Source organism: Leptonotus elevatus, chromosome 5 (assembly GCF_054856555.1).
Source record: "Leptonotus elevatus isolate MCC_2025b chromosome 5, RoL_Lele_1.0, whole genome shotgun sequence".
Classification (NCBI taxonomy): Eukaryota; Metazoa; Chordata; class Actinopteri; order Syngnathiformes; family Syngnathidae; genus Leptonotus; species Leptonotus elevatus.
This window is the reverse complement of record NC_141243.1, coordinates 825,043-851,003: the sequence shown is the minus strand read 5'-3', so window position 1 is coordinate 851,003 and position 25,961 is coordinate 825,043. Positions and strand designations below refer to the sequence as shown.

At 41.7% G+C, this 25,961-nt stretch overlaps 1 protein-coding gene across 1 annotated transcript; it reads right to left on the bottom strand.

Annotated features, from left to right (window-relative positions):
* On the bottom strand, positions 1–25,792 carry nf2a (NF2, moesin-ezrin-radixin like (MERLIN) tumor suppressor a). The gene is made up of 16 exons (XM_086076762.1): positions 25,337–25,792; positions 24,392–24,517; positions 24,119–24,241; positions 21,591–21,674; positions 15,408–15,476; positions 15,243–15,325; positions 13,605–13,680; positions 12,673–12,807; positions 10,729–10,803; positions 10,291–10,404; positions 9,177–9,299; positions 8,775–8,992; positions 6,214–6,316; positions 4,245–4,363; positions 2,566–2,725; positions 1–598 (listed from the first exon to the last, which is right to left on the bottom strand). Exons 1-16 carry the CDS (start codon positions 25,448–25,450, stop codon positions 548–550), a joined length of 1,773 nt encoding a protein of 590 aa, XP_085932888.1. The 5' UTR covers positions 25,451–25,792; the 3' UTR covers positions 1–547.
* Positions 25,793–25,961: the final 169 nt, after the last annotated feature.

The window sequence follows — 25,961 nt, the reverse complement described above, 5'->3', positions numbered from 1 at the left end:
TGGTAGAAACATCTTGTTTTATTTGATCAAATGGAAAATAAATGTTCCTGTATAATTGGTGGAATTGATATCGTCGCACACATTAGCATATGTACGCTGTGCGATACAAGGAGAGGAAAGCCTCATTACAAATGGTACGAGTTCATTCTTACAAAGTAAAAAGTCACAAGATTTGTTACAAATTGTTGTACTGTATGTAAAATACTATTTTTAAAATGTAGTGTAAACACGCCATGTATTTGATATTTATTTATTTTTATCTTGACCCCACTTTAAGGCGTCCCCTGAAGCTCGACGGTCTTTGTTGCCCTCTGCTAGCGAGCTAATAGTTATCATTTTTTACAGCAGTGATGTAAAAAACAACTAAGGGACGAATGTTGGCGATGCGGGAACGAATGTCGATTTCACGTCCAGGTTTGTTCAAGGGCGCAACGTCAACATTCTCCAAACTGTTTTTAATGGTTACCTCAACAGTGGAAATGTTTTTTTCTTTGTCACAAACTGGGAGATTAGAAAGCAGATAGTAGAAGGACTGCAGAAGGCTTGCTTAGAGTTCCTCAAAGAAGGCCACTCGGGACTCGGTGCTCTGAAGTGTCAACTGCGGAGGGAATCATACAAAGCGCCACCACGGGAGGACGACGCCGTCAGTCACTGCAAAAATGAGGTTTCTCGTGCCGTTGTCAAGCGCGTAAAGATGGCCACAAAGGCAACAAAAATGAGCGATGACCTTAGCTTTGTTTCAATGAACAAAGGTCAACGACCTCCACTAAAACTATATTTCATCATGAGTATTTTCCAATGGCTGCCAGAGCAGTTCAAAACTTGAACCTTTTGCTTCGTACACTTGACCACACACGCGTGCCCGGCGGGTTCCCTTGGCTAATTCAACAAAGCGATTTTAAAATGGAGGATAATTGAAAGACCGAGCACGAGCACTTTGGTGGGTTTTACTGGTATGGATCGGCTGGTGGATGCAGACGGGATCGATAACGTGGAGATCCATAAATTCACGGCGCAGGACGAGGACAGCGCGCCGGATGATCAACGGGCAAAACACGGATGGTTATTCATAAGACAACTTTACAACAAAGTACGGGAAACGTTTATTGTCACGCGGTTGACATTTTCTGTCATATGAAAAATAAAATGGAGATGTTGTGTATTTAGTACAACCAAACAATATTGTAAAATTATGATATCTCATTTTACTGCAATTTTCTTTTACATTCAAATTACATTTTATAATATTCCGTATGACCTCCCTACGAGTTTCAAAAATATACTGTACTGTATGGAACTGTAAATATTTACTAATAATTATCTTGCTCAATCTGTAATTGATTGTACTATTTTTGCACATTTCTTCTATTTTATACAACTGAGTTTTTACTATTTATTTCATGGAAATAGAAAAAAAAATATTTGTTATATTTTTTTATATTAATGAAATGTGAGAAAAAAATATTTTTTTATTATGCTCATTTTCATTATTTGGTTCCATTTGATTTTGAGCGGTTTAATTTCCTTTTTTTTTGTCTTAAAGATTTTGTTTCAAATGATATGTGTTAGGAATAACTATTTTGAAAAGGTCGTAATTTGTGTGTGCGTGTGACAGCGGCCTTCATGAATCGTCCGGAGCGTCTGCCTCTTGCTCTGTGATCGCTTCTACTTTTTGCTCATCTTTTGCTCATCTTCGCCTTCCGGACGTTAAACTCGTGTTAAAACGTCGCGCGTTTCCAAGAGAGCAAGATGAATGTTTGCCGTCTGCCTGCGCTTTAAATAAATCAACTCGCGTTCACCGCTAATAAGCGTGCAAGGGGAATTTCTTTTTTCTTCTTTTTTCTTCCTTATTAGATAAATGAGGAAAATGAAGTTGGATAATCAAAGTGGGAAGATAAAATGAAAAAAAGCTGAACTTGCAAGTTTGTCACAAATTGGAAATAGAATTGACTATTTTTAGATCTGATTAATCACTTCTTTTTTTTTTTTTACTTTTACCAAATTGCTTTAGTCTTCGCTTAACATTGATGACTGTTTTTTTGTAAATAAAAGATAGAATATAATGTGAGTTAATAGCGTGTACTGCTATGTGAGCATTTCATGCTAGCATGTACTGTTATGTTAGCATCTCATGCTAGTCCCTAGCGGTTGGTTAGCTAGGCTACTGGCTCGCTCGCTTGTGTTTACTTGCATTGGATTCTGTCTATTTTGGTGTTGTTTGACAAAAAGGTATACTGAGTGACCGCAACATTAGCATCTCGCGTTAGCGGCTCACTAGCGAGCAGCCAAACAGAATCACGTTGAAACGTTTTACATGATTGCAGTCACCGCTGTGGAGATGTGATGACGGCGTCGACGGAGAAGATTCTTGTGAGGCTCGCAAAACCCTGGCAGAGGTCACGCAAAAAAGATGCACGACACAACCGCTGCGCGTGTGCCTCGCTAAACGGCTAAACGCACACGGCCAACGTAATCGGATTCGTCTGAAGATAATCAGATTAGCAGCCGGCGAACACACGCTAGCAGTTCAAAGGCGCTGAAGTAGCAGCGTTAATGCGAGGGTACCTTCTTGAGGTTGCCGTGCTTGCTCGCGCCCTGCTCGGCGTTGCGGTCGTGGGCCGCGTCCAGCGGCGTCTGCCGCTCCTTCAGCTTCAGGCTCTCGATCTCCGTCTTCAGCTCGTTGAGCTGCTCCTGGAGGTGCTTGCTCTTCTCCATGTACTCCACCCTAGCACGGGGGAGACGCCTTTGAGATGGAGATCACTCTCACAGGGTGGTCAAAGATAACGTCAGCAAAATACTTTTTTTTAAATCAATCTAACTAAATGCAAAACTGGCGGAGTGTTAAAGAAAAAAAAGCGTGCTTTTCAAAAAGGGGTGCACAATGGACGCCGCATATTTGCAGATTAGCGCAAAATCACGCTTATGTTTACCCTAAATCCTGCTTTGTTGCTTTAAAAAAATATATATATCGTTAATTTGCGGTATTCCCTTATCCACTTTCGAGTGCCCCGTAGTCAGACGTGGGTGCGCGCTCATCACAGAAAGAAGACCAAAGAGTGAGGGTGGAATTTTTTTTTTAGGGAAGTCTGACTTGAGAGGCAACAGGGGCTTTTTGTTAGTCTTCATTTTGTCAACAAAAACGAAACAAAAAAATTATTTCGTCAGCACACACTTTTCACCGGACTAAAACTAAGACTGGACAAAAAGCGTCATTAATAAACAATAACTGGGACTAAATCAATACGCATTTTCGTGAACTAATGAAGACGAGACGAAAATTTACTTCCACTTAAAAACTGCACATGGACATTTTAGTTCATGAACAAAAACGAGACGAAAATGACATGATTTTGTCAAATCTTGTCTCTGCTCATCTGTCACGTGACACGCAGTGACACGCCCCCTTTCAAATCTGCAGCTCGCAACATGCACAAACACGTGGGACCGACAGGAGGTGGAGTCACGCTGAAAGGTTAAAAGATAAAATAAAATAAGGGAAATTATAGTTATAATGTAACATGAATCCAACGGCTATAACGTTCCAACAATAATGTTAATCCGACTGCTAACTAATGCTGGCTAACTTACTAGCTTGTAGCTTGAGCCGTAGTAGCCACTTGTTGATATGCTGGAATTGTGTGTCAAGTTGTTTCTCATCAAAAAGATGAGAGAACGTTTGATGTGAAATAGTTTTCGATCCCAAATGTTCAACATAACGTTCTGGCCGGGGTAAAACAGTTATTGTTGACTAAAACCAGATGAATAAAATGGTGTTTTCTTGGACTAAGATAAAGACTAAATTGCTGGATTTATAGTCGGTAAGTAAAAACGGGATGAAGTTGACTAATTGTGATCGAAACTATCAAGCGTGATTGAAACCGGAGTAAAACTGAGACAAAATTAAAAAAATGGCAGATGAACACTACTTCCTGTGTTGGCGTGGCCGCTCTAGAGCGCCTCGTTGTCATGGTGTGGAAACACCTTGTGGGATATTTTCATTTTGCAGCCTTGTTTTACACACGTGACTATTTTTTTTTTTCAATTCCAATTTGTCAACACTTCTCTGTGCCGTATCACGCAAGATTCATTTTCACTTTACAGGGACGTTACTTCTCATTGTTGTGAAAAATCATGTGCAGCAGTTCATCCGTTTTGGAGTCAAATATGTGAAAGCGAAAGGACGAGTAGTGAACAGCGAGCGAAAATGGCAGCTCGCGGTCCTGCAAACGGCGCCGGCGACTCACTTCTCCTTCTCAATCTCCATGGAGAGTCGTTTCATGTCGGTGTCCTTAAAGTCAAAGCTCAGATTCTCCTTGCTGAAGCTCAGCTCGGGAGGCAAGCAGTCCATCGGCGGCGCGGGGTACTGGCGGGGAATCACACCCCCACCCCCAAAAAAAAAGAAAGCACAACATTGGGATAGGAAAGCAAACGGAAAACACAGTGGAGGAATACGGGAATTCGCACGCACGCACGCACGCACGCAGCCAGGTCACGCACGCACGCACGCACGCACGCACGCACGCCCGCACGCACGCACGCACGCCCGCCCGCAGCCAGGTCACGTCCGCTCTTAATAGACAATCTAAATGGAAATCCTGTGCTTGTCAATGCAAAGCGGCGGACAGGCGACGTGAACGCATCCTGGCATAGCATGAGAGGGCAATTTGACGGCCAATTGTGCGTGCGTGTGCGTGCGTGCGTGCGTGCGTGAGTCAAGAAGGAACAAAGGACTTTTTATTTATCTTCCGTGACGGTTTTAGTGCATTTGAGTCCATCTTTTTTCTGAGGTTGACTGCTACGCGGTCGCCGTGGCTTAAGAGGGAGAGCCGGTGTCGGCGCCAGATGTGATCGGGCTCCCAGATGGTATCGGGGTCGTCTAGCGATGACGTCACGCGACAGGATTGGCTGGGGACGATCCGTTTGCAATTGTTCAATAAAGTTATTTGGAAAGAAAAAACTCATGTCAAAACATTGAAAAATAAATATAAAAGAATGAATTTGTGTATTTATCATTTATTCAATCAATTTTATATTTGTATCAATATATATTGCTTTTGATATTCTTCGGTTTATTTCAGTCTGCACATTTCGTTATTTCAATGACATCTTTCATATTTTCTTTGCAATGTTTGACGACAACTGCAGCGTGACGCGCTCGATATGCGACCCCGATACCATCCGGCAGCCCCATCACACCGGGCGTCCAGTGACCGCAAGGCCCGCTGTTCGATTCCGCTCTCCCCAAGTCGCATGCCGTCGAGTACTTGGTAGGAATGCAACGATAACGGCGATATCGTGATATCGCGATATTAAAACTGCCGCACTATATCGTCGTCGCCGTCGTGTTCCGATATTAAAAGCAGCACATCTGCTGAAAAAGTCAAGTGGATTTCCATTTGCGTAGTTTTTTTAGTGCAGTTGAATGTTCACGAGACATGTTTTGGCCGTTCAACGTTTCAAATCCACGCTCACGGTCAGGTGACGAGGAACGTCATCTGCTCGTGAAGCGAGTCAATATGTGGAGGAAGTCGATGTGGGCGTGCGTTATTAGCAAGTGCGCGCCTCAATATGAAGTCTTATTAGAGATTGTAGACTCTAAAAACAACTCAAAAGGAACCCAATTATGGATCAAAAATGGATCCATCCATTTCATGAGTCAATTTGAGACGACTTTCTGGCTTGTTTCTCACAAAATACAAAATATTTACGAGTTGTTTTACAGTGAAAGAGCAATTTCTTGACTCCGCGTTGAGGATCGGTCCATTTTTGACCCAACAGTTTTTACAGTGTAGGTGGTTTTATATGCATTAGCTGTCGTGACCTCTTTTTTTTCTTTTTTTTTTTATATATATATATCGGCAACCTCCCAACAATATCGTGATAACGATCGTATCGTGAGCTACATATCGTGACGTTTGGATTTGGTTACATCCCTCGTACTTGGGCAAGGCATTTGACACACATTGCCGCTCAAACTGGTGGACGGAAGGTGCGAATGTTTGGTGGTGGTGGGCGGGGCCGTAGGCGCACGCTGGCAGCCACGCTTCCTTCCGTCAGCCACTTAAGTGTCAATGTGTGAGCGCACGAATAATCTTTCCATTGTGAAGCATCTTTGAGTGTCCAGAAAAGTGCGATCTAAATCCAATGTATTATTATCATGATGATTATTATTGGATTGCTACGTTAGCATCTTTGGCATAGCACGCGCATTACCGTGTACACCCTGCTGGTGATCTCCAGGAGCTTGTGCTTGGCCCTGTGCTCCGACTGCCTGGCTTCCAGCAGGTCCTGCCTCAGCTGCTCCGCCTCTTTGGCCCTACCCAAAACAAAAAACAAAAAAACAAAAAACTCATTCTTGTGAGGTGACCTTGGGACAGTTACATCAAAGTTACTACTCATGTTGTCCTTGGGGCTAACTAGTACTCACTGGGAAAACTTTTTTTTTTTTTTAGGAAAATGCTTACTAATCAGAGCAAAATGCGTGTTTGCAGTGTCTCGTTTGTCTTCTGTGTGGAAAAAATCCATTGGAGGCAATTAATTTCGCAGAGGTGGCTCATTTCTTCAATTCTGCAAGCAGCCGATCACATTGTGCTCTGCTTAAGCGTCCCCAAAAAGAAAAGAGCTGCTCAATTAGCGCTTATTAGCCTTGACTTTTTCAAAACACGGGTCAATCGTCAAAGCCGGCATTCGGCCTGTGCCTAATTTCAATTTGTTTCAACGGGAAATTGTGATTTGATATGCAGCATGAGTCACAGAACAGAAGTCAAGGAAGCACTCCATTAAAAGTTTGGACATTTATCCTCAAGAATAAATTGAGAATATTTGATTGCGTCTGAAGTGCTTGTGTACAAGCGGCGACCGCTCTCATTACACAACTCACAAAGCTTGCGTCTCAATCAAGATGTCTCACTACACTATACATCTTTGCCAGCAATTCCTATTTGGACCAAGTGCTCCCTGGGCCCCCCCCCCCCCCCCCAAAAAATTTTTTTTGCATTAACCGGCAAGAGGCTAACGGCGACCGATTAAAAACGATTGCTCGGTACAGTTTGAAGTGGCGCGATACAGCCGCGGTCACGTCGTCACCACTTGAAAGCAGATCTTCTTCCCCACTGTGTGAATGGAATGACAATGAAACGTGCGCGCGCGCCGGACGGCAAAAGATGAAAATTCATTTCAAGCCTGGCGGAGCGCGATGAGGTTAACCGAGATGATGTGACGAGAGCGAGTCACGCCGTCAAGTCGTACGATTAAGCGGCCGGCGCTCTGACCCGCGGCGGCAAAAACAAGGAGAAAGGAAGCGGTCGCGCGGACAGCGTGTCCATTAGCTCGCATACGCGAGTTCAAGAATGTGCCGTTTTGTTTTTTTTGACATTCGTTTCAACGGCGTGCGCACGTGGACGGACTAGCTCGTGTTTATATTAGAGGCGCAACAATTCATCGACAACTAATGAAATGTCACATTTATAGCTAACTATTCATTGTTTCTAAGGCTGGGTATCGGTTCTAATTTCGAATCACAAGAGTTCGGTTCGATTTTTCCCGATTTCGATTCACTTCAGTTCAATCCGATATTGATTCATTATGGAACGTCAATTCTTCTTAAATGTCAAAGACATGATAAAAACGCCACAATTATTACATTTGAATAATAAAGTAAATATTGTGGAGGCGGTAACTTGTCAAATGATTTAGTTTATTAATGAAAATATTTTTAGAATTTAAATTTAATCATCATAAATATAAACTAAAAAGATTCTAAATTGTCTTAAAGTGTCAGGTCTTCCATAAATGTAAGAAAAGACGTTTAAATCCATGTGAACAGTACATTTCAAGAAAACAGTCAAATAAAAAATAAAAATGGTCCTTTAAAATTGTATTTTCTCAAGAATTGATGGGAAAAAAAGAGATGAAAAAAATCGATTCATGGTTTTATGAATCGTTATTTGGCTCGAAAAGGGATTCAATATCAATTATTTGATTTTTAAACCTAATCGTTTTGGGTTAGAAATTCCTCCCATTCTCCCAATTTCATCTTCTCAGCAGTAAATATTCACAGATTTTGATCGTCCTCCACGTGTTCATGGTTGAACAAACATTTTGAGGTCTCGGGAAAAGACATTTGCTTTACTTACTAAAATAATAATCAACATTTTCAGCCAAACCAGTAACTAAATCGCAATTAGCTTTCTACGCTGTTAATTTGAAATAATGTCCTGGTTTTCAATACAGGGGTTGAAATTCAAACATTTTTATTTTATCCGATTTATCGATAAATCGAAAAAAGAATCCACAGATTAATCAAATATTAAAATAATCGCAAATTGGTTGTTAGTGACATCCCTTATTATTATTAACAATAATTTATGTGAAAACACTGATCATAGTAATGATTTTTCACAATTATTGGGAAAAAGATCAATATTAATATGCAGCAGTGTTTTGTATAAATCCTTTCCATTGTTTACATTTTCACATTTCCTAGAAAATCACAATGGTAAGCTATTTTTTGGAACAGGCCGGCGGGCTACACATGTGGTCCTTGGGGGCGACACCTGATGCCCGCATCCGGCAAAAAGTAGACTCGATTTTAGACTAGCTAAAAGCAGGTCCAAATGGTGGCGCAGGTTGTGTCATGCAATTTTGGTGTACTTGTGCAAGGCACAGTCAAAAGAATTTGCACGTCATCGTATTTCATTGGTAAAAATGACCAGCGGGGGGATCATCCCTCTGAATCGTGGTAGAAATCAACTGATGCATGCAATGGCGCTCACCTGCGTTGGGACTGCTCGGCCATCTTGAGGGCCGTCCTGTCGGCCTCCAGCATCTTGTGCTCCATCAGCCTCCTCTCCTCGTGGCCCCGCATGGCCGTGGCCTTGATGCGCTTCATCTCCGCCTCCGCCTCGGCCGCCTTCTGGGCCAGCAGCTTGGCTTCCTCCTCGGCGATCTGCGCCTTCTCGGCCAGGAGGTCCGCCGTCTGCTCCGAGCGCAACTGCGCAGACATCGGCGGCCAAAAGTCAGACGCCTCGCCGGGAAACCGAACCCAGAGTTCAAAGTAAAGGTGGCGTGAACGAGTTAAATGTCCGGGCAGGCCGATGTTGCCGTCAGGTGGGCGCGTACAGCGAGGGGGGACGCGGGGGGACGCGGGCGGACGCGGGCGGACGCTCGCAACCCACCAGCGCCTCGTTGGCCATGCGCGCGTCGTCTTGAAGCCGAAGCAGCTGTCGCTCCAGCTCGTCTCGGGCGCGTTCCGCTTCTTGCCGCCGCTGCTTCTCCTGGTTCAGCAGCTGCCTCTCCACCTGGACGGTGCGGGTGGGGGCGGAGTCAAAGCCACAATGAAACCAAAGCTCACAGAAGTTAGCATCCGCGCTAAGGAAGTTGTAAACCTTTAATCAAGTAAGTAATCAAGCAGCGTCGCATGCAACGAATGAATGCTTTTTATTTGAGTCTTTAGTATTATATAATTTTTTTGGGGTGACGAATAATATAACGAAACATTTTGGGCCACGAAATGGCCACTGTTTGCAATCCACTAGCTTGATGCTAACATCTAATGCGGGGTTCACCAATTCCAGTCCAGCACATAATTATTGTTTTTTCTATTGTATTATTGTTATATCACGTGTGTGTGTGTGTGTGTGTGTGTGTGTGTGTGTGTGTGTGTGTGTGTGTGTGTGTGTGTGTGTGAGGGGGGGGGGGGGTCTTTTCCAGAAACGTGCTATTCGTGTTGCTTGCGGTTGTGGATACAGAGACCACACGCATCCATTGTTGATACAAACTTTAAAATGGAATGAATTGATGGGAGTTTAACCGCCTTCAAATATCGTATAAAGCCCATCATGACATTTGATCAGTCAATCGAAAAAACAAATTTATAAAAAGGGAAAATGAGACATTTTTCTCAACTTAAATATATAATACAATCTGGATTGTAACACAAAATCTTCTCAGTCTATTTGTATTTTTAAAAAAATGTAGAAAAGCACAATTCCTCGCGGTCATTCATTTTGTGTTGTTTGTTTGTGTGTGGTTTTTTTTGTGGCAGACAAAACAAGTTTGACGTCTTTCTGTCCCCTTTCATTTGTTTTACTTTACTTTGAAGTTGACTATTTCTTGATATTGTTTTTTTTTCCTGATGGTTCGTGTCAGGTGTGTTGGCAGGAGGAAACATCTCAAACCTGCGGGACTTGGGACCTGGAGGACCGGAATTGGCGAACCCTGATCAAGCGTAAATTGGCACGTTTGTTAGAATGCGGAGCGGGCGGAGCGCGGGCGGAGCGTGCGTCCGACCTGCTTGCGGGCTTTCTCCTCCCTGGCCTGGGCTTTCATCTGCTGCACCTCCAGGGGGTCCACGCGACGTCTGCGCATGAACAAGTCGTGGTTGCCTACGCACAGCTGGAGGATCTGCGGGGCAACGTTCCAATCGAGGTCATAGAGGGTCGGCTCGTAACTTTGTTGGAGGTACTGAACCTCGTCAGTTCCCCATGTGTATATATGTGGATATGTAAAAGAAAAAAAAAAAAAAACGAAACAAAGCGGCAAAAAGAAATAATAAGTGTCCGTGATGAAAAAGCCCAAACGATAGCGTATAACCGGGTCCCAATCAAACAAAACTCTCGACTTGCGTAAGTACGAATAAAAGGAACAACAAACGAGGCACTTGTCAGCAGCCATCATCAGAAAAATGTACTTAAGTAGCAAAACAAAGTATTTGCACTCGCAACTCACCAATTTGTTGACTCTCAACCGCGAAGAGTTGAACTTGAAGACGTTGGCTTTTTTGTCCAGAGGTTTGATGGTGAACTTTGAGGAGATGAAAAAAAAGACAGAAATAAAGCTTGACTCAATTATGAGACCACAATAATGTCACAGATGTCAAAGTTTGGTGTGATGTTGTGTCTTTTTATTTCACATTTGCTAGAGTCGTGTGTTTGGGATTCATATTTTTTGAAGGATCAAATTAGCTTTTTATTTCATGAAAAAATTGCAGTTTTACAGTTGAAGAAATGCAATTGACAAAAAAAAAATCATATATTCTTACGAAAGTAAAAATTGAGAAATAGTGCCGTGTTAGTGGATGTTTTATTTAAAATATCTATTAGCACATTTTTCATGTAAAAGTACTAATTTATGATGATAATCATTTCTATTAAAAAAGTTATTTCATCAAAGTTTAAAAAATATATAATTTTTGCTGGCAAAAGTTTTGCTTGCAACAAAAGTTACATTTGAGAAAAAAGTTGTCTCATGAGAATAGTTATTATTTTGTGAATGTTTAACTTTTGTGTGCAAATTTGAGTTAATTAAAAAAAAAAAAAAGAATAGCAACTTATTGTAACTCGTGCAAAATTATGATTTCTTTTCTCATGAAAAGACAACTTCATTCTCACGTCCATGTGTAAATATTTTCCCATTCCGCGTGAGTCCAATTGGAAGATGCGATAAAAGCCCGAGAACACGCTGGCATAATTGACTTGATAATAAAGCACACGGGGGGGAAAACTCGCTGGTGGGGATTATTCCTTTTGACCTTTTGCCAAAATGTCAGCATGTACTTGAAATGAAATTTGCTGTAAATGCAAACGTGCACAAACCACCATTAATACGATATAGTTTGATAAGCAGTAAATATATATTTCCACTTTGGAAATATGCGCAACAGAAAGGGGGCGGGGCACCTGTCGTTTCCATTTGCCTGCTGAATAGAAATTGCAGCGCCACCTCCACTTACAATGAAGTCGTTTTTTGACGAAGAAGAAGAAATAAGATGTATTTTTATTTTTTTAGAAAAAGAAGAAAAAGGTTGTTGCGCAATGATCAATCAATTAAACAACAACTGATTACGAAATTAGTCAATTAGTATTTCGACAACTCGATAAGCGGTCATGATAACGGATGGATCGATTAATCGTTTAGAGCTCTTGCTTGACATGAAAGTGGCCAAACGCTCAGAATTTCGGCCTCGCAACAGTAAATATTGTCCGATTTCTGTAGTCCTCCATTTTATCTTGGAAAACAATAATACATATTTTCAGACATACATTTGAATTCATATAAGTTTGTTCCTTTTTTTTTTTAAATAATGTCCTGTCTCTAAATATACTGTTGGCATGAAAATGTGTTTTTCATTCAATTCATCAATAAATGGACAAGATAATCGACAGATTGATTAGTAGAAAAATCCTAAATTGCAATTGTAAATTTGAGGATAATCAAAAAATACATATTCAAGAATAAAGTTTCTTCTTCATAAGTAGTATGACGAGAATAAATCGGTCTATTTATAAATAGTCTTTTTTTTCCAGAAAGTACCGGTAGTAGTATTTTTTTAATTATTCTCTTGAAATTAATTTCCAACAAAAAAATTATAAAAGACAAGAATCAAGTCATATATTTGGAGAATGGTTGTAACGTGATTTTGTTTTTGTTTTTTAATCTTACAAGAATAAAGTCTGACTTTTAGAAACGAATCCAATAACTTCCGCTATCTTAACACAAACAATGCAATCGGCGGGCTAACAAACCTAGCATCGGTGTTGCGGTACTTTTCTAGTCATTGCGGAGGGATGATTTGAAAAAAGCCGTGTTTCAAGTTACGAGCGCGATGCCGGAACAAACTCAACTCATATCTCAAAGGCCGATTGTAAACGGAAAGGAAACGCGAGCGGGCACCTCTTTGTCGCTGTAGGAGATGTTGCGGATCTCGTTCCAGGGGAAGGAGCACTTGGGCGTCAGCCTGTTGTCGGGCTCGTAGATGTGCAGGCCCAGCGCGTCCACGCCCAGCAGAAGTTCCGTTCCTTTTTTATTCTGAAAGACAAAAGGCCAATCATTCCATAACGGGTCACGTTTTTAGAAGACATTTTGAACAGGAAAATAGCGCCACGCGTTTTTGTCTTGGCAAATCAGTACAAGAGGCAGATTGATTAAATGAAACAAAGTTTCTAAATAATGAATCAATTATCCAAAAAGAAATGATTCATTTGATCGACGATTAATCGTTGAAAAGTCTTATATATATATATTTTTTTTTATTTTATTTTTTATTTTTTTTATTTTTTTTTAAGAGCTCAGTATTGTTCATTCGGAAATGTCATCATCATTGCTCTTTTATTTATTTATTTATTTATTTTTTGTGTGTGTGTGTGGGGGTGAGTATGTGTATGTGTATGTGCGTGGGTGCGTGCGTGCGTGTGTGCGTGTATTTGTTAGCTCACCAGAAAACCTATTAGAAAAAATCTCATACCGTTCACCTAAACCGAACACCGCCGTCAGGAGACCCGAGGGGACCAAAGAAAACCAAGGAAGGTGAAATCCAGCACCGACCAGACACCCCCCACCAGAACTCCTCCCCAGCCCAAGAAACATCCAGACCCCAACAAATCCAAAAAACATAAAATCAATTATATATGAGGCCGTTGACGTTCTCACTCGCCGCTTTGCGACTCCTCGATGGCATTTGAAAATGTCCCGGCCTTTTCCGGAACACATCCATCAAGGTCCGGCCAGGGGACGGCGACTCGCTCGAGGCGGCAAACTTACTCGCCGCATCGTTTAGCACCAGTGGAGAAAAAAAAAAAGGGACAAGATACGAGCGAGACGCTCACCCGGATTAAGAAGTAATTGACGCCGTACATATCCAAGTCCTGAGCAATCTTCAAATACTCCATTTCAGCTTCCTCTCTGCAGGGAAACCAAAAAAAAAAGAATTGTATTCATCAGAAATACCAGCACGTTTTTTTTTTTAAATAGATTTTTCTAAAAATAAATGTAAAAAATTGTTTGGAAAAAATATACCAAATATATAACTATCGTAACCTTTTTTTGTTTTTTACTGAGAAAACAAGCATTTTTAGACAAAATTGCATTTTCAAAACTGATCAAATAAACGTAATTTCTGGACTCCACATATAAGCCGCACCCGACTGTAAGCCGCAGGTGTTTTAATGTTCCCGCTAGTTTATTTTCCTTAATGAGGGCGCAAATTGTCTGTCTCCCGTTTTGTCTCCTGTATTTGGGCTCACTTGCTTTTGGTTTGTTTTGCTCTGTCTGACGCTCTTGCGCTTCCTTTATAGTGCGCCCCCTGGTGATCTGGTGGATAAGCCGCACCTTTGTATTAGCCGCAAGGTCGAATGCAAGTAAAAAAAAAAATAGCGGCTTGTAGTCCAGAAATAGTTTTTAGATTCCTACCACAGCCCGTTAATTTTCCACCCCTCAAATTTAACTGTAATTGCTAACAAATGTGCAATCTCGATTACATCTGACAGCAAACACTCTGCCTCTTATTTGTTTTTTAGATTTCTAACGTTTCCAAATGTTTCATCTGGATCAGATGTGCATCAAAGCTCATCCTGATATTTAGTTTTTTGTCTTTTTGCCGCAGCCCGTTGAGATGACCAAGCATGTCTAATTTGTTTTTTTAAAGTTCAATTCCAAGTTTGCATTGTGGAGAAGCGCTACACCACACTTTCTTCCCCTTACTTTTACTTTTTAGATTTCAAGCGCAACCCGTTGAAGCGGCCGCACAAATTAATTGGATTTTTCATGTTTCATCTGAATTGCTTCCAAATGTGTCATTTGGATCCAATTTGCAGCAGCGCTCTTTCTGACATTCTGCCACAGCCCATTTAGGCCGCCAAGCACTTCAAATCACAGGATTAGTTTGATTCCAAATGTGCATTCTGGAGAACATCGAGCACAGCCCGTTCAGGCCGCCACACAAATTGAATTGGATGTTGCATGCGCCAATATCCGTTACTTCCTTTTTACATTCCTACCACAGCCTGTTTAGGCAGCCCAGCATGTTAAATAGAGTTCAGATTTCTGCCGCAGCCTGTTTAGCAATATTGGACTGGATGCTCAATTTGACAATTGAGACTCTATTGCTGTTACTATGTTTTTACATTCTACCGCAGCCCATCAAGGCGGGGGGCACAAATTAAATTGGATTTTGCATGTTAGATCTGAAATGCTTCCAAAAGTCTTGGTCGGATTACATGTGCAACAACTCTCCTGCGGTGACTTAGTTTTCAGACTTTTTATTGCAGCCCATTTAGGCAGCCAGAAGTGGATTGTCACGCACAATTTCACTTGCTTTCAAATGTGCCGTCTGGATGAGATCTGCAGCGAGTCTCTTCCTTCCACCATGTGGTCAAGTTCCACTTGGTGAAAATGGATCGTTTATACCCGTCCTGAAATTGGAAGCGTGCCGATGACTTCGCAGCGACGCAATTGAGCACGCGTACCTGGTCCGCCCCCTGTGCTCGGCGTAACACGCCGCGATCCTCTCCTCCCACATTTCCGCCGTCATCTGGTACAAGTTGATCACCTGAAATGCATGCGAAAAAGAACCATCAGAGCTTCCGGGGGCGTTGGGCGGCGCGTGACGCGGACGGTAGCCGACCTCTCACCCTTTTAGGCAGCAACTCCTCCTGAGCCAAAAAGCCAGGCTTGTGAACGTTCGGGTTGTAGTCGCCGTACTGTAAAATAATGTGAGCTTTCAAGTTTTCATTTTTTGTCTCATGAGGCACAACGAAGTCATTAGCCAGTCATCAGATCATGCGACTAGACGGGCTGCGGTTAAACGGCAACATTTCATAATGTTGTATTCCACATTTGATGATGAATTCATCCACATTACATTTTTACGAGGGATTAGACAATAAGACGAACCAGTAACATTCCTCCTAGTTTCAGCAACATTGATTGATTGATTGATTGATTGATTGATTGATTGTTGCTGTCCAATGTACAATCTGGTTAAGCACTAGACCAACTTTGGTTCCTGTAACTTCATTTCAGGATTCCTACCTCAGACTGTTTAGGCAGCTGCAAGCATTGAATTGAATTTTTCAAAAGTGCATTTGTGAATTTTGACCAAACTGCAGCGGTGAAATAAAACACACACACACGACACACGCTCTCTAAAAACGGCTTCACTCAAGACTTCAACAACAAAAAGGAAAAAAAGATTTAGATATAAGGTCAATTTATTTTTCTTAGCAGCCTCCCAAGCACAAAACTATTTTTGAAGATTACAGTGGTGCCATGAGTTGTACCTCAACTCATCTTTCCCTACTGAAATGAATGGAAATGCCATTAATCCGTTCCAGCCTTTGAAAAACAACCAGAAAAATGTTTGTAAGGTTGTTGTTTTTATCATAAGAACAATAACAATAATAAATTCATAGAGTAATCGTGGAAATAAATATAAAAATAACATGTTTGCTACAATGGACATTGTGCCGCTCTTACTGGTGGCAAGCCTTGGCCACCTGGGGGCAGTATAATACAAAGACAGATATACAGTACATGGAGATGATCTTTGGTTCTTCACAGAGGATAAATAAAAGCTACACAGTTCACGAATGAATATTTGTTAAAGAATACAACATTGCAATGCTGATGCTGTTTGTTAGCCTGTGTTTGGCAGGTCCCATTATGTGTTAGCATTAAGCTAGGTTAAGTGGCTGTTTTTAAATACATAAGGTGTGATACAGTAATTGCTTGTGTTTATGTTGAGTTTGACCATAAACTCCAATTGCCAGAGTGACGGCACATCTAAAAAAAAAAAAAAAAAGAGACGTAAGTTTGTTGTACCTAAAAGCATCATTTTACTGCATAGTTAAGAAAAAGCCAAATTTTCCTGTTCTAATGGAAGATAAGTTTGCATGAATTCATTCATAATTTTTTTTTTTCTTCCACGTTTATCAAGCCAAGTTCTTGTGCATCTTAAAAACGTTGGATTCGTATGCTCTTATACGTCGTATGGTCAACAAATCCGATGGCTCTTTTCTGCAGAATGCTCAGCAGGAGCAGGTTTTTCATTTTCACGAGGGAAAAGGTCGCTGCTGACCAGTTATCAATAATCCTTCATGAAGAAAGAAAGATGGATTACAACACGAGGATGGGATCGGCAAACACTTACAAAGGAGATTGTGAGGATTCAGCGCGCAAAGACACGACATGTGGTAGACGTGTCAATTCCGAGGAAAAAAAAGAAAGCCTCTGCCCGAAAAGACACAGGAAGTCTGCCATTTTGTTTTCTGAGATTCTACAATGATAAACTCCTCCGAGAGAATTTTGGGGGAAAGTTCCGTCTCAAAGCCATTTTCACTATTTGGTACTGGTAGGCAGAAAATGAGAAAATGTCTCAGGAAGCCATTTCAAAGAAGACACAGAATATCCGCCATTTTGATTTGAAGCAGCCATTTTAGGGCTAATTTGGTAGACACGTCTATCATGAGTGGACTGACAAAAAAAGTCTTTCGAGGTTTTTTTTGTGTGATTGCTATCAAATTTACTCGACAGATGGACGGCGCTAAAACCCTTTGGCGCGATCTTCCCGCCGCACGTCCGCCAATGAGGACATTCTGCAAAACAATTGCTTCGATGGCGCAGGGTCTTTTTTCCCCCCCTGCGACCTCTTCACATCCTCGCCGCTTCCCCCTCGGCTCGTCACCTGTTGCCAAAAAGCGCTAATGCGCCATCTCCCGAGACCGCGTCGTGATTCCACACCAACTTCTAATCACTGCAGACAACGCAACGGCCGATAATTGATCCCGGGAGGACCGAAGCGTGTCAGCGCTTGACTTCCCTTTCCAAGCTGCACTGCGCAGTTTGCCCAAGCTAAAAATGTCTCCCACTCGGCCGGGGCTGGTCCGGATCACGCTCGACCGGGCCTGCGCGCCCTGGAGAGACCAGACCGTCCGTTCCCTCTGCATTTTCCCGCCGCGAGCGGCTTTATCTCCAAAGCGCCCTGTCAAAAATCCACTTGTGGCGCGGCACGTTCTCGGAATACAAAACAGCGGGGAGAAGCCGCTGCGGATATGCGCTGGGGCAGGACGCCAAAATGGACCATTTGGCGTTACGGCAGCGGGATTCTTTGCCGCTAAATGCTAAAGCTAACATTCATTCAACGACGAACTCCCCCTAATCGGTAATCATCATCTTAAAGCGATACTTTTTGAGCAGGAAGAAGTTCATATTTTGTCTATAATGAATTACATTTTTGCCACTTGCTGTTGACTGAAGACGACATCACACGTCACATGAGCAAACGCGGAAAGCAGATGATTGGTCGTGACCTGAACTCTGAGCATCTGTGACGTCATTTTCAGTGGCAAAATGGCCGCAAGTGGATTTTGCTACTTAACTCCTATTTCGAAAACGCAGAATTGATCAGAACTCCGAGTTTCGACTGGTCGGCGTGCATACAACATGTTATTGTCAAGACATTTTGGGCTTAACTTCCCCATTACCATTAACAAGTCGTATACTCGAGTACAGCGGCTCTCAAATGGGGGTACATGAGATTTTCAAATATTTGAAAAATATATATATACAAGTTAATCAAATGAATTTTATATTCAGTAGGCAATTGAATTTGAGTGTCCTAAAAGCGCATTCCAGGATGGTTTGACGCAACTTGTCATGTGGAACCCAGAATCAGCCGTCAATCACTTGAAAACTTTATTGAAAATTCAGTTCATTATTTCTTTTTGAGAACAGAGCTTTACTGCGATCCCAAAAGATGACACTTTATGTTGATAATACACAAATCTTTATTTATAATTTAATGATTTGTTTATTCTTTTTTTCTTATTATATCTTTTTATTTCCAAATAGTTTGAGAGACCACATAAATACAAATAAGAGTTCCAAAGTTTAATAATAAATCAGACAATGATGCCACGGCACTCTGTTTTATTTATTGATTTATTTATTTATTTTGCGCTGGTTTTTGGGGTACCTGGCTTGAAAACTATTTCACAGGCGGCACGTCACTGAAAAAAGGTTGGGAAGCCCACTGCTCTAGTATATTGATCTTTTTTTTCTCTCCAATGAGCATCTGATTCTGCTCCGCTGTAAATGTCAATCTTGTTAACAACTTCACTGTCGCACAATGACCAGTAGATGACAACGTTGCCCCATTTTAGATATGAGATCAACACAGTTTGAGAGTCCTTGTGAGAAATGGCTGCATTTTGTGCAACCAAACGTTTTTTTCAGAAAGGAGCGTATTCTGTCATTTGGTCGATTCGGTGCATACGTAATCATTGAACACGATATTGTGTGGATACTGAACTTTTAAAAAATGTTCTAAAATAGCGAGTTTAAGAACGGAAAAAGCTACAACGAACTTTCCTCTGTTGAAAGAAGCGAGTGTACGCCTTTTTTTTTCTTTTGGCAAAATGAAGATGGCTGCATTGAAGATGGCTGGCCGTGAATAATTTGGGTTCTACGTCCTCACTGTACCCTCCCGTGACGGCATCACACGCACACACATTTAAAATAAACGAAAGAAAGAAAAGCTCAGTATGCTAAAACTTGCCGATGATGTGCGACAGCGTGTACATTTTAACCAACGCGTCTTTTTACAACCTCCTGTGAGTTACGCGCCATTTTGCGCTCCTCCGACAGGAACCCGATTTAGGGGCCCGTCGCGTCATGAAGACAAAAGTCGGCGGCGGAGTCTCGGAAAACACACTCGGCAACACCGTCTCTCCGGGCTTGCGTAACAGATGAGCTGCACGCCAGCCAAGGCTCGCAAATCAAATGAGTCGCACGCCAGCCGATGGCCAAACAACGAGCCGTCCGCAGCAAAACGCGCTTCGACGACTCTCGTCAAAGCCGACTGACGCTTGAAGCGAAAGCGAGCGCGGAGCTCACACTTTTCGGCTTATGTGCTTCTTTTTTTTTTCTTTTCTTGATCCGCACCGCAGCTTCTGTCGGCCGTTAAATTGGCGAGGAGGCGAGCGGGAGCGCTTCTCGGGGGGGTCGTTATCAAGGTAGAGCTCCCCCCCCGTCTCTCTGGACCCTGCCCACCTGTCAAAAAGACACTCTTCCTGTCCACTTAAGCGAGACGGGCTCACTCAAGCGCCAACATCTCGGATCGGCCCACGGCTCCCTCGTGGAGAGATTTTCGCTAACTTTTCTCGGACTTTGGCAGCTTTTTTGGATTTGAGGATCGATCCATTTTCATCCCAGGGCTCGGCAAAGTTGACGGGTTGTGACTGAGACAATGAGACGGAGGTGGGCCGATGTGAACGTTGTCGAGATTTCACTTTGTTGAAGGAACAGTCCGCTAACTGAGCTGTGGTAAAACCGCGCTTTTGAAAATTCGTTTTTGGTTTTTTGGAGTCATGGGTGAAGGTAAAGCGATTGAATTGAATTTAAGAGTGCTCCGAAATTCCCCTTGTCGCCTCCTTTCTTCTTCTTTTTCCCCCCCCAAAGCTAGAGTCTTCCATATTTCTAATTAGGACCGGGCAATAAATCGAATTAATTCCATTAATCGTCATTTTGAAAATGGAATGGTTGAAAATTTACTAAATCGTGAAAATCGAATTTTGTCTTCTGGATTATTAAAAGCTGTTGTTCTTATGTTCTGTTACATCCAAATGTTATTGTGAGTTGTCATTTATTGTCATTTTCATTTTGTCAATGGCTACCAACTACTTCATTGTGGCAATCAAGCACAGACTGTGAATGTTACGTTTATGTTCAAACGGATTTAGAATCAGTATACATTATTGTTGCCTGAACATTTGGCACAATAATTATTTTTGGAATAAATGAAACCTTTAAATAAACGTGTGTTGGGTTTATTGGATTAAAATCGATTGAAATCGTCATCGCCCCGAATGACTAAAAAGCAATTGAGATTTTATTTTTGCGCCATATTGCCCATTTTCACATTTACAAGAGCGCCAAATGTCACTCTTGGCTAAAATCAAGGAATCAATGCTGTCTTGAAATGAACATTTGCAACCAGCTGCGAGAGTTAGCGTGTCTACAATTGGTCAACTATATACTAAGACTAACCAGCTAACTAGCATAGCTAACATCAAACAATGCGGAGAAGAGCAGAGTAGCTGCTCGTTTCCTGAGAAATACGTACTTTTACAGTTATAAAACATTTGGATTTAGACAAAATGACGTTTGCTTGCTCACAACAGACATTCTTACCAAACTGCATGTTGCTAAGTGAAGCAATAATTAAGACTGTAAATTTGCTGGCTACACTCGGGTAGAAAACAGACAAAATCTCTCAAAGGGGAAGTCAACCCAAAAAGTTTCCTTAGGATGGACAATTACGAACATGCGGGAATATCTGAGATTTATGCAATTCAACGTTTCCTTTACGTGCTGAAAACAAACGGCATATTGTATTGCTTTAGCCCGTGACCATCATACAAAGCAGGCAGATTGTTGCAGGAGTCAAACATCACATTTTCAAATCGAAATCATTCTCACAAATCAGTCACATTCACCATGAAGTCACAAAAATTGGATTCAAGTTGCTTCATTGATGTTGCAGTTGATACGTTTCCAGCGCAGTGCAGTTCATTTATCGGCTATGGGAATTTTAGTCTGCCAAATATCGGAATCGGCGTCCACCTCAAAAGATCCACGTCGGGCGGGCCCCAATGAAAACCACTTGAGCGTTTGAACCAGCGCAAAACCCTCTTTTAAATGTGCCGGCTTTCGCCCACTATTTGACCTGCTGCCATTTGCGCCATCATCGTTTAAAGTCAACGCAATGTTAGTAAGCCCCGCCCCTCGGAAAGCGAAGGTCCGAAACGTAGCCTGACCTTGGCATGCACGGCGTAGGAGGCCAACAGCACCGAGGCTTCGGGAGGACAGTGGATCTTCTCCTCCAGGATCTTCTTCTTCACCTGTGGAAAAAGACATTAGCGATCGTCTGCGTCACCGGCGGACGGACACGATTTTCAGTAACAAAAAAAGGTTCATGAGAAGTTCAAAAAGAACTAAAAATGGGATCATTTACTGGTCGCTCGTGCTCAAGTCATTGAAAAATGATTCACACTATCTCAAATTTTAAATGTATGTGTGAAATCAGTCTACTTCAAAATACATTTTTTAAAAATAAATCTTGTCAAATTCAATTTTACCAACAATCTTAAATAGTCAAAACATTTGATTAACATTTAAAGAAACGACGATGCTGACACTTTTGAGCTCGGGCAAGCACTGAACATTTTTCTGAATCGATCATTCTACTGATTATCGCCTTGCAAATTGGATAAAAATGTTGTATTATTAAACAAATAACTGAATGTGAGCCGCACATATTGTTAGTCACTTATGGGTCGGCATCCTCGCGTACACTGTATTTTTATATGACTGTCAGTGTGTATGGCTTTAAAAGCCTGGTGAGTGACATGGGCGTCAGTGAATGAAAACAGAGTCGGCTGGTGTGAGTACGTACCTTTTTGATGTGGGCCCAGGTTAACTTTGTGTGTGTGTGTGTGTGTGTGTGCGCGCGTGTCTAGCATCAGTGGCTAAAAGCTAATCCTGCCGTCACGCCTGTTGTTGCCGCGGCGGGAATTGATGGCGTAACACAGAGACATGTTTTCTTTCTTTTTCCGCCCTCATCCTGAATAACCAAACGGCGGGCGGATTAAAAGCTCTCTACTCGAACTAATCCGGGCTCAGTGGGCAGGATGCGCCGAGACTCCCCGTGGAGAATATGTTATTATCGGAACCAATAACACAGCCCGTAAAGCCTAATTGGTCAGTGATGAATTGAGGCGGGCGCACCCGCTGACATTACATCAGAGACGTTGCTGCTGCTGATGCATTTTGCACATTGACTCCACTTGGATGCACACGAATAGGCGGGAAAAATGGTGAAGAGGATGGCGGGGCGGGCAAAAACGTCAAGGGACGTGCGCCCCCTGTAGGCCAAAGCAGGTAACCACTGCTTATTTGGTGAGAATAAAACAGAGCATCTTTCAGGGAAACGTTTTTCAGACTCACTTGATCAAGCGAGTATGTCTTTCATTTGTTATTAAACTGTTTTCTTTAATCAAATATTGTTCAAAACGCTAACAGCGCTGCAACTAACGATGATTTTAATACTTGATTCTTCTGTTGATTATTTTGTCAATAAATGGATGAATCAGAATTTTTTTTTTTTTTAAGCTTTTAAATTTTCCTTCATTAACATGGCACAATGTTTCAAATTGAGAGTGCAGAAAATACACAAACATAAGTTATGATTCAGTTACTGCATTGGTCAGTAACATTTCGGAAAATATGCAAAAATGTTGATCCGAGTTTTTCAAAGTAAAAGCAAGTGTTTTGTTTGACTTCTACACACGTCTATCCTTCATAGAGAACATTATAAAGCGGAGAATATTTAATGTTGAGAAGCTGAAATTGTGAGGATTTGGACCATTTTTAACTAACAAAGGTATCTAAATGATTACAGTAATTTCTGGACTATAAGGCGCACCCGACTATAAGCTGCGCTAGCTACATTTGGGGAATACTACACATATAAGCCGCACTTGACTGTAAGCCGCAGGTGTGTTTAATGTTTAATGAAGCGGGTTCCCGCTACTATATTTTCCATAATGAGGGCGCAAATTGTCTCGCTCCCGTTCTGTCTCTCCTTCTGTATTTGGGCTCACTTGCTTTGATTGACTCTGCTTGACGCTCTTGCGCTTCCTTTATAGTGCGCCCCCTTGTGAGCTGATGGATATGCCGCACCTTTGTATTAGCCGCAGGGTCGAATGCAAGTGAAAAAAGGAGTGGCTTGTAGTCCAGAAATGACTGTAATCAATCATCAAAAACAAATAGCAATTAATTTGATAATCAATTAATCATTCGTCGCTGCTATGTGAAAAACACACGTCCATTTTTGTCATGTTTATGTTTTGGGGATGAAACTGAATGCAGACATCCTCTAAACATTTTTTTTTAATGGACTTAAGTTTTTTTGACATAGCAGTGACGCAATGCACCTTTAATACAGTACATACTGTATATACTTATTTCATACTGTACATGGCGTTTGCATGTTGGTTTCTTTTAGTTTGTGTTCATTTGCTTGTTCCATCCTACTTGCATGTTTGTATTTGCGTGTGTTTGTTTACAGTATCCTGTAAGACAAGGCATTTGGGTTATGTGGCATGATCTCAGGCTGAACACAAGGGGGCGCCATGTAAATGGAGCAAATACAGTAGAAGAGCCATGAAGAAGAAGGTCGAGTCTGGTCGGTGTAAACAAGCAAGACAACGGATGCCATGAGGATGGCAATTTTTCCTGTGAGCATTTTTTGTTTTTACAATTTTGCAAAAAATACAAAGCAAACCTGCAGGAAGAAGAGATGCTGCGTGATGTCCTGCACCAGCTCCTCTTCCACATTCTCCGGGCAGAACTTGGCCAGGAAGTGGAGGGTGATGGGCTCCTCTTTGGGCACTTCCTGATCCAGCACCTGACACAAACAAAATGGCCGTCAGCCTTGCGGTACCAGTGAGCCAAGTTGGAAATTGTTCATCACAATTGTGATATCCTTCCTTGAGCTCCAGAGGGGAAATCCAGGCCTTACTGCAGGGAAAATTCAAAATAAATATGACCGCCTCACCTTCTTGTCCATCTTGAGCCAGGCGACCGTGTCCTTGATGCGGTACCTGAGGCCGAAGAACCAGGTCTCTCTCAGGCCCAGGGTTCTGCACACCAGCTCCAACAGATCCTTCCCCTTCCACTTCATCTGCGTCACACAGCGCAAAACGCTTCCACGCTCACTCACATAAACGCAAAACGCAAATACTTTGACCAATTGAGCGTAACAGTTATTTCATAAATAATAAATGCATGTGGGAAAAACTCAACTGTTTAATTTTTTAATGTAATTTTATTTTTGCTTTATTGATCACATTTACATATTTTAATTAATGCATGCACATTGATTTTGTTATGCATTTAAACACATGCAAAAACATCAAATGAGTTGATCTGGCAGTCGTCTTTTCAATTGTACTCAGTATGTCCTTGTTTTATTTAGTGTAGTGAGAATTGATGTTTAAATGTAATGACTATTTTAAATAGGTAAAAACATTAAGCAAATGTGTTTTGTTGATCCCGCTATCATCTTTTTTAAGGCATTTTATGTATTGTCTTGGGTTTTTATTTGGTGTATGTTAAAAACTACACTTTTTAAATCCATTTTAAACTAGTGTATCTTTAAAAAAAAAAAGGGGGGAAAAAGAACGAAAACATCAAGCAAAATCATGTTGTTCATCCCACAGTCATTAAATAAAAGGATTTGTTTGTTAATTTACTCTCATTTCAAATTAAATTAAAAATATATTTCCCTTTACATTTGACTAATCTCTTTTGTTTTCATTCATTTTAAAATCCTGTATATATTAATTGACTACAAGCTACTATATTATTATTGCGGGCATAGCTCTCTGCTGCCATCTAGCGCCTCTACGGGAGACTTTTACCACAGTGGCGAATACAACCTGTGGCAGGTTTGTGTGTTTGTTCTTTTTCCGTCCTTTTCTTTCGTCGAGTGTCCACTAACCTCGCAGCTGAACTTCATGTCCGACTCCATGGTGCATATCCTGACGTTGAAGCTCTTGTTTTGCTTCCTCACCAGAGAGTTCAATCTCATTTTGGCCGCCAAGTAGTTCGCCATGGCCACGAAAAAGATCACATCAAAACAAATAATCGCTCAACAGTCCCCGACGAGCCAAGGTGTCCGTGAACGCACCGTCAAGGCATTTTTAAACACATTCCGGCGTCTTCGGCATGGGATATTCCAATTTCCACGCATGCTAATTTCAAGCTAACAAGACAAAAGTTGGAGCGAGGTTGACACAATCATGATCCATGTATGTGTAGATATCGATCATATTAGCCAATCTTAATGGTTTCGCAGCTCGTTGACATAATTTTCTCCCTCGAAGTATCAAAAATGGATTTTGTTTCTAAGCGCGAAGCTAGCTATTACTTTGGCTGTCTTCATATCGAGCCTACTCTGGGCAACGATGCTACATTCAGGTACCGTCGGGAAATGTTGGTACCACACTGACAACGGGCACATTGAAGATGGTATATTCACATGTAAACTAAAATAAAGCAATAAAGTGTGTTTTGTTGTTTTTATGTCTTCTTGTTTTGTCTTTTAATATTCTAAAAGGAATACT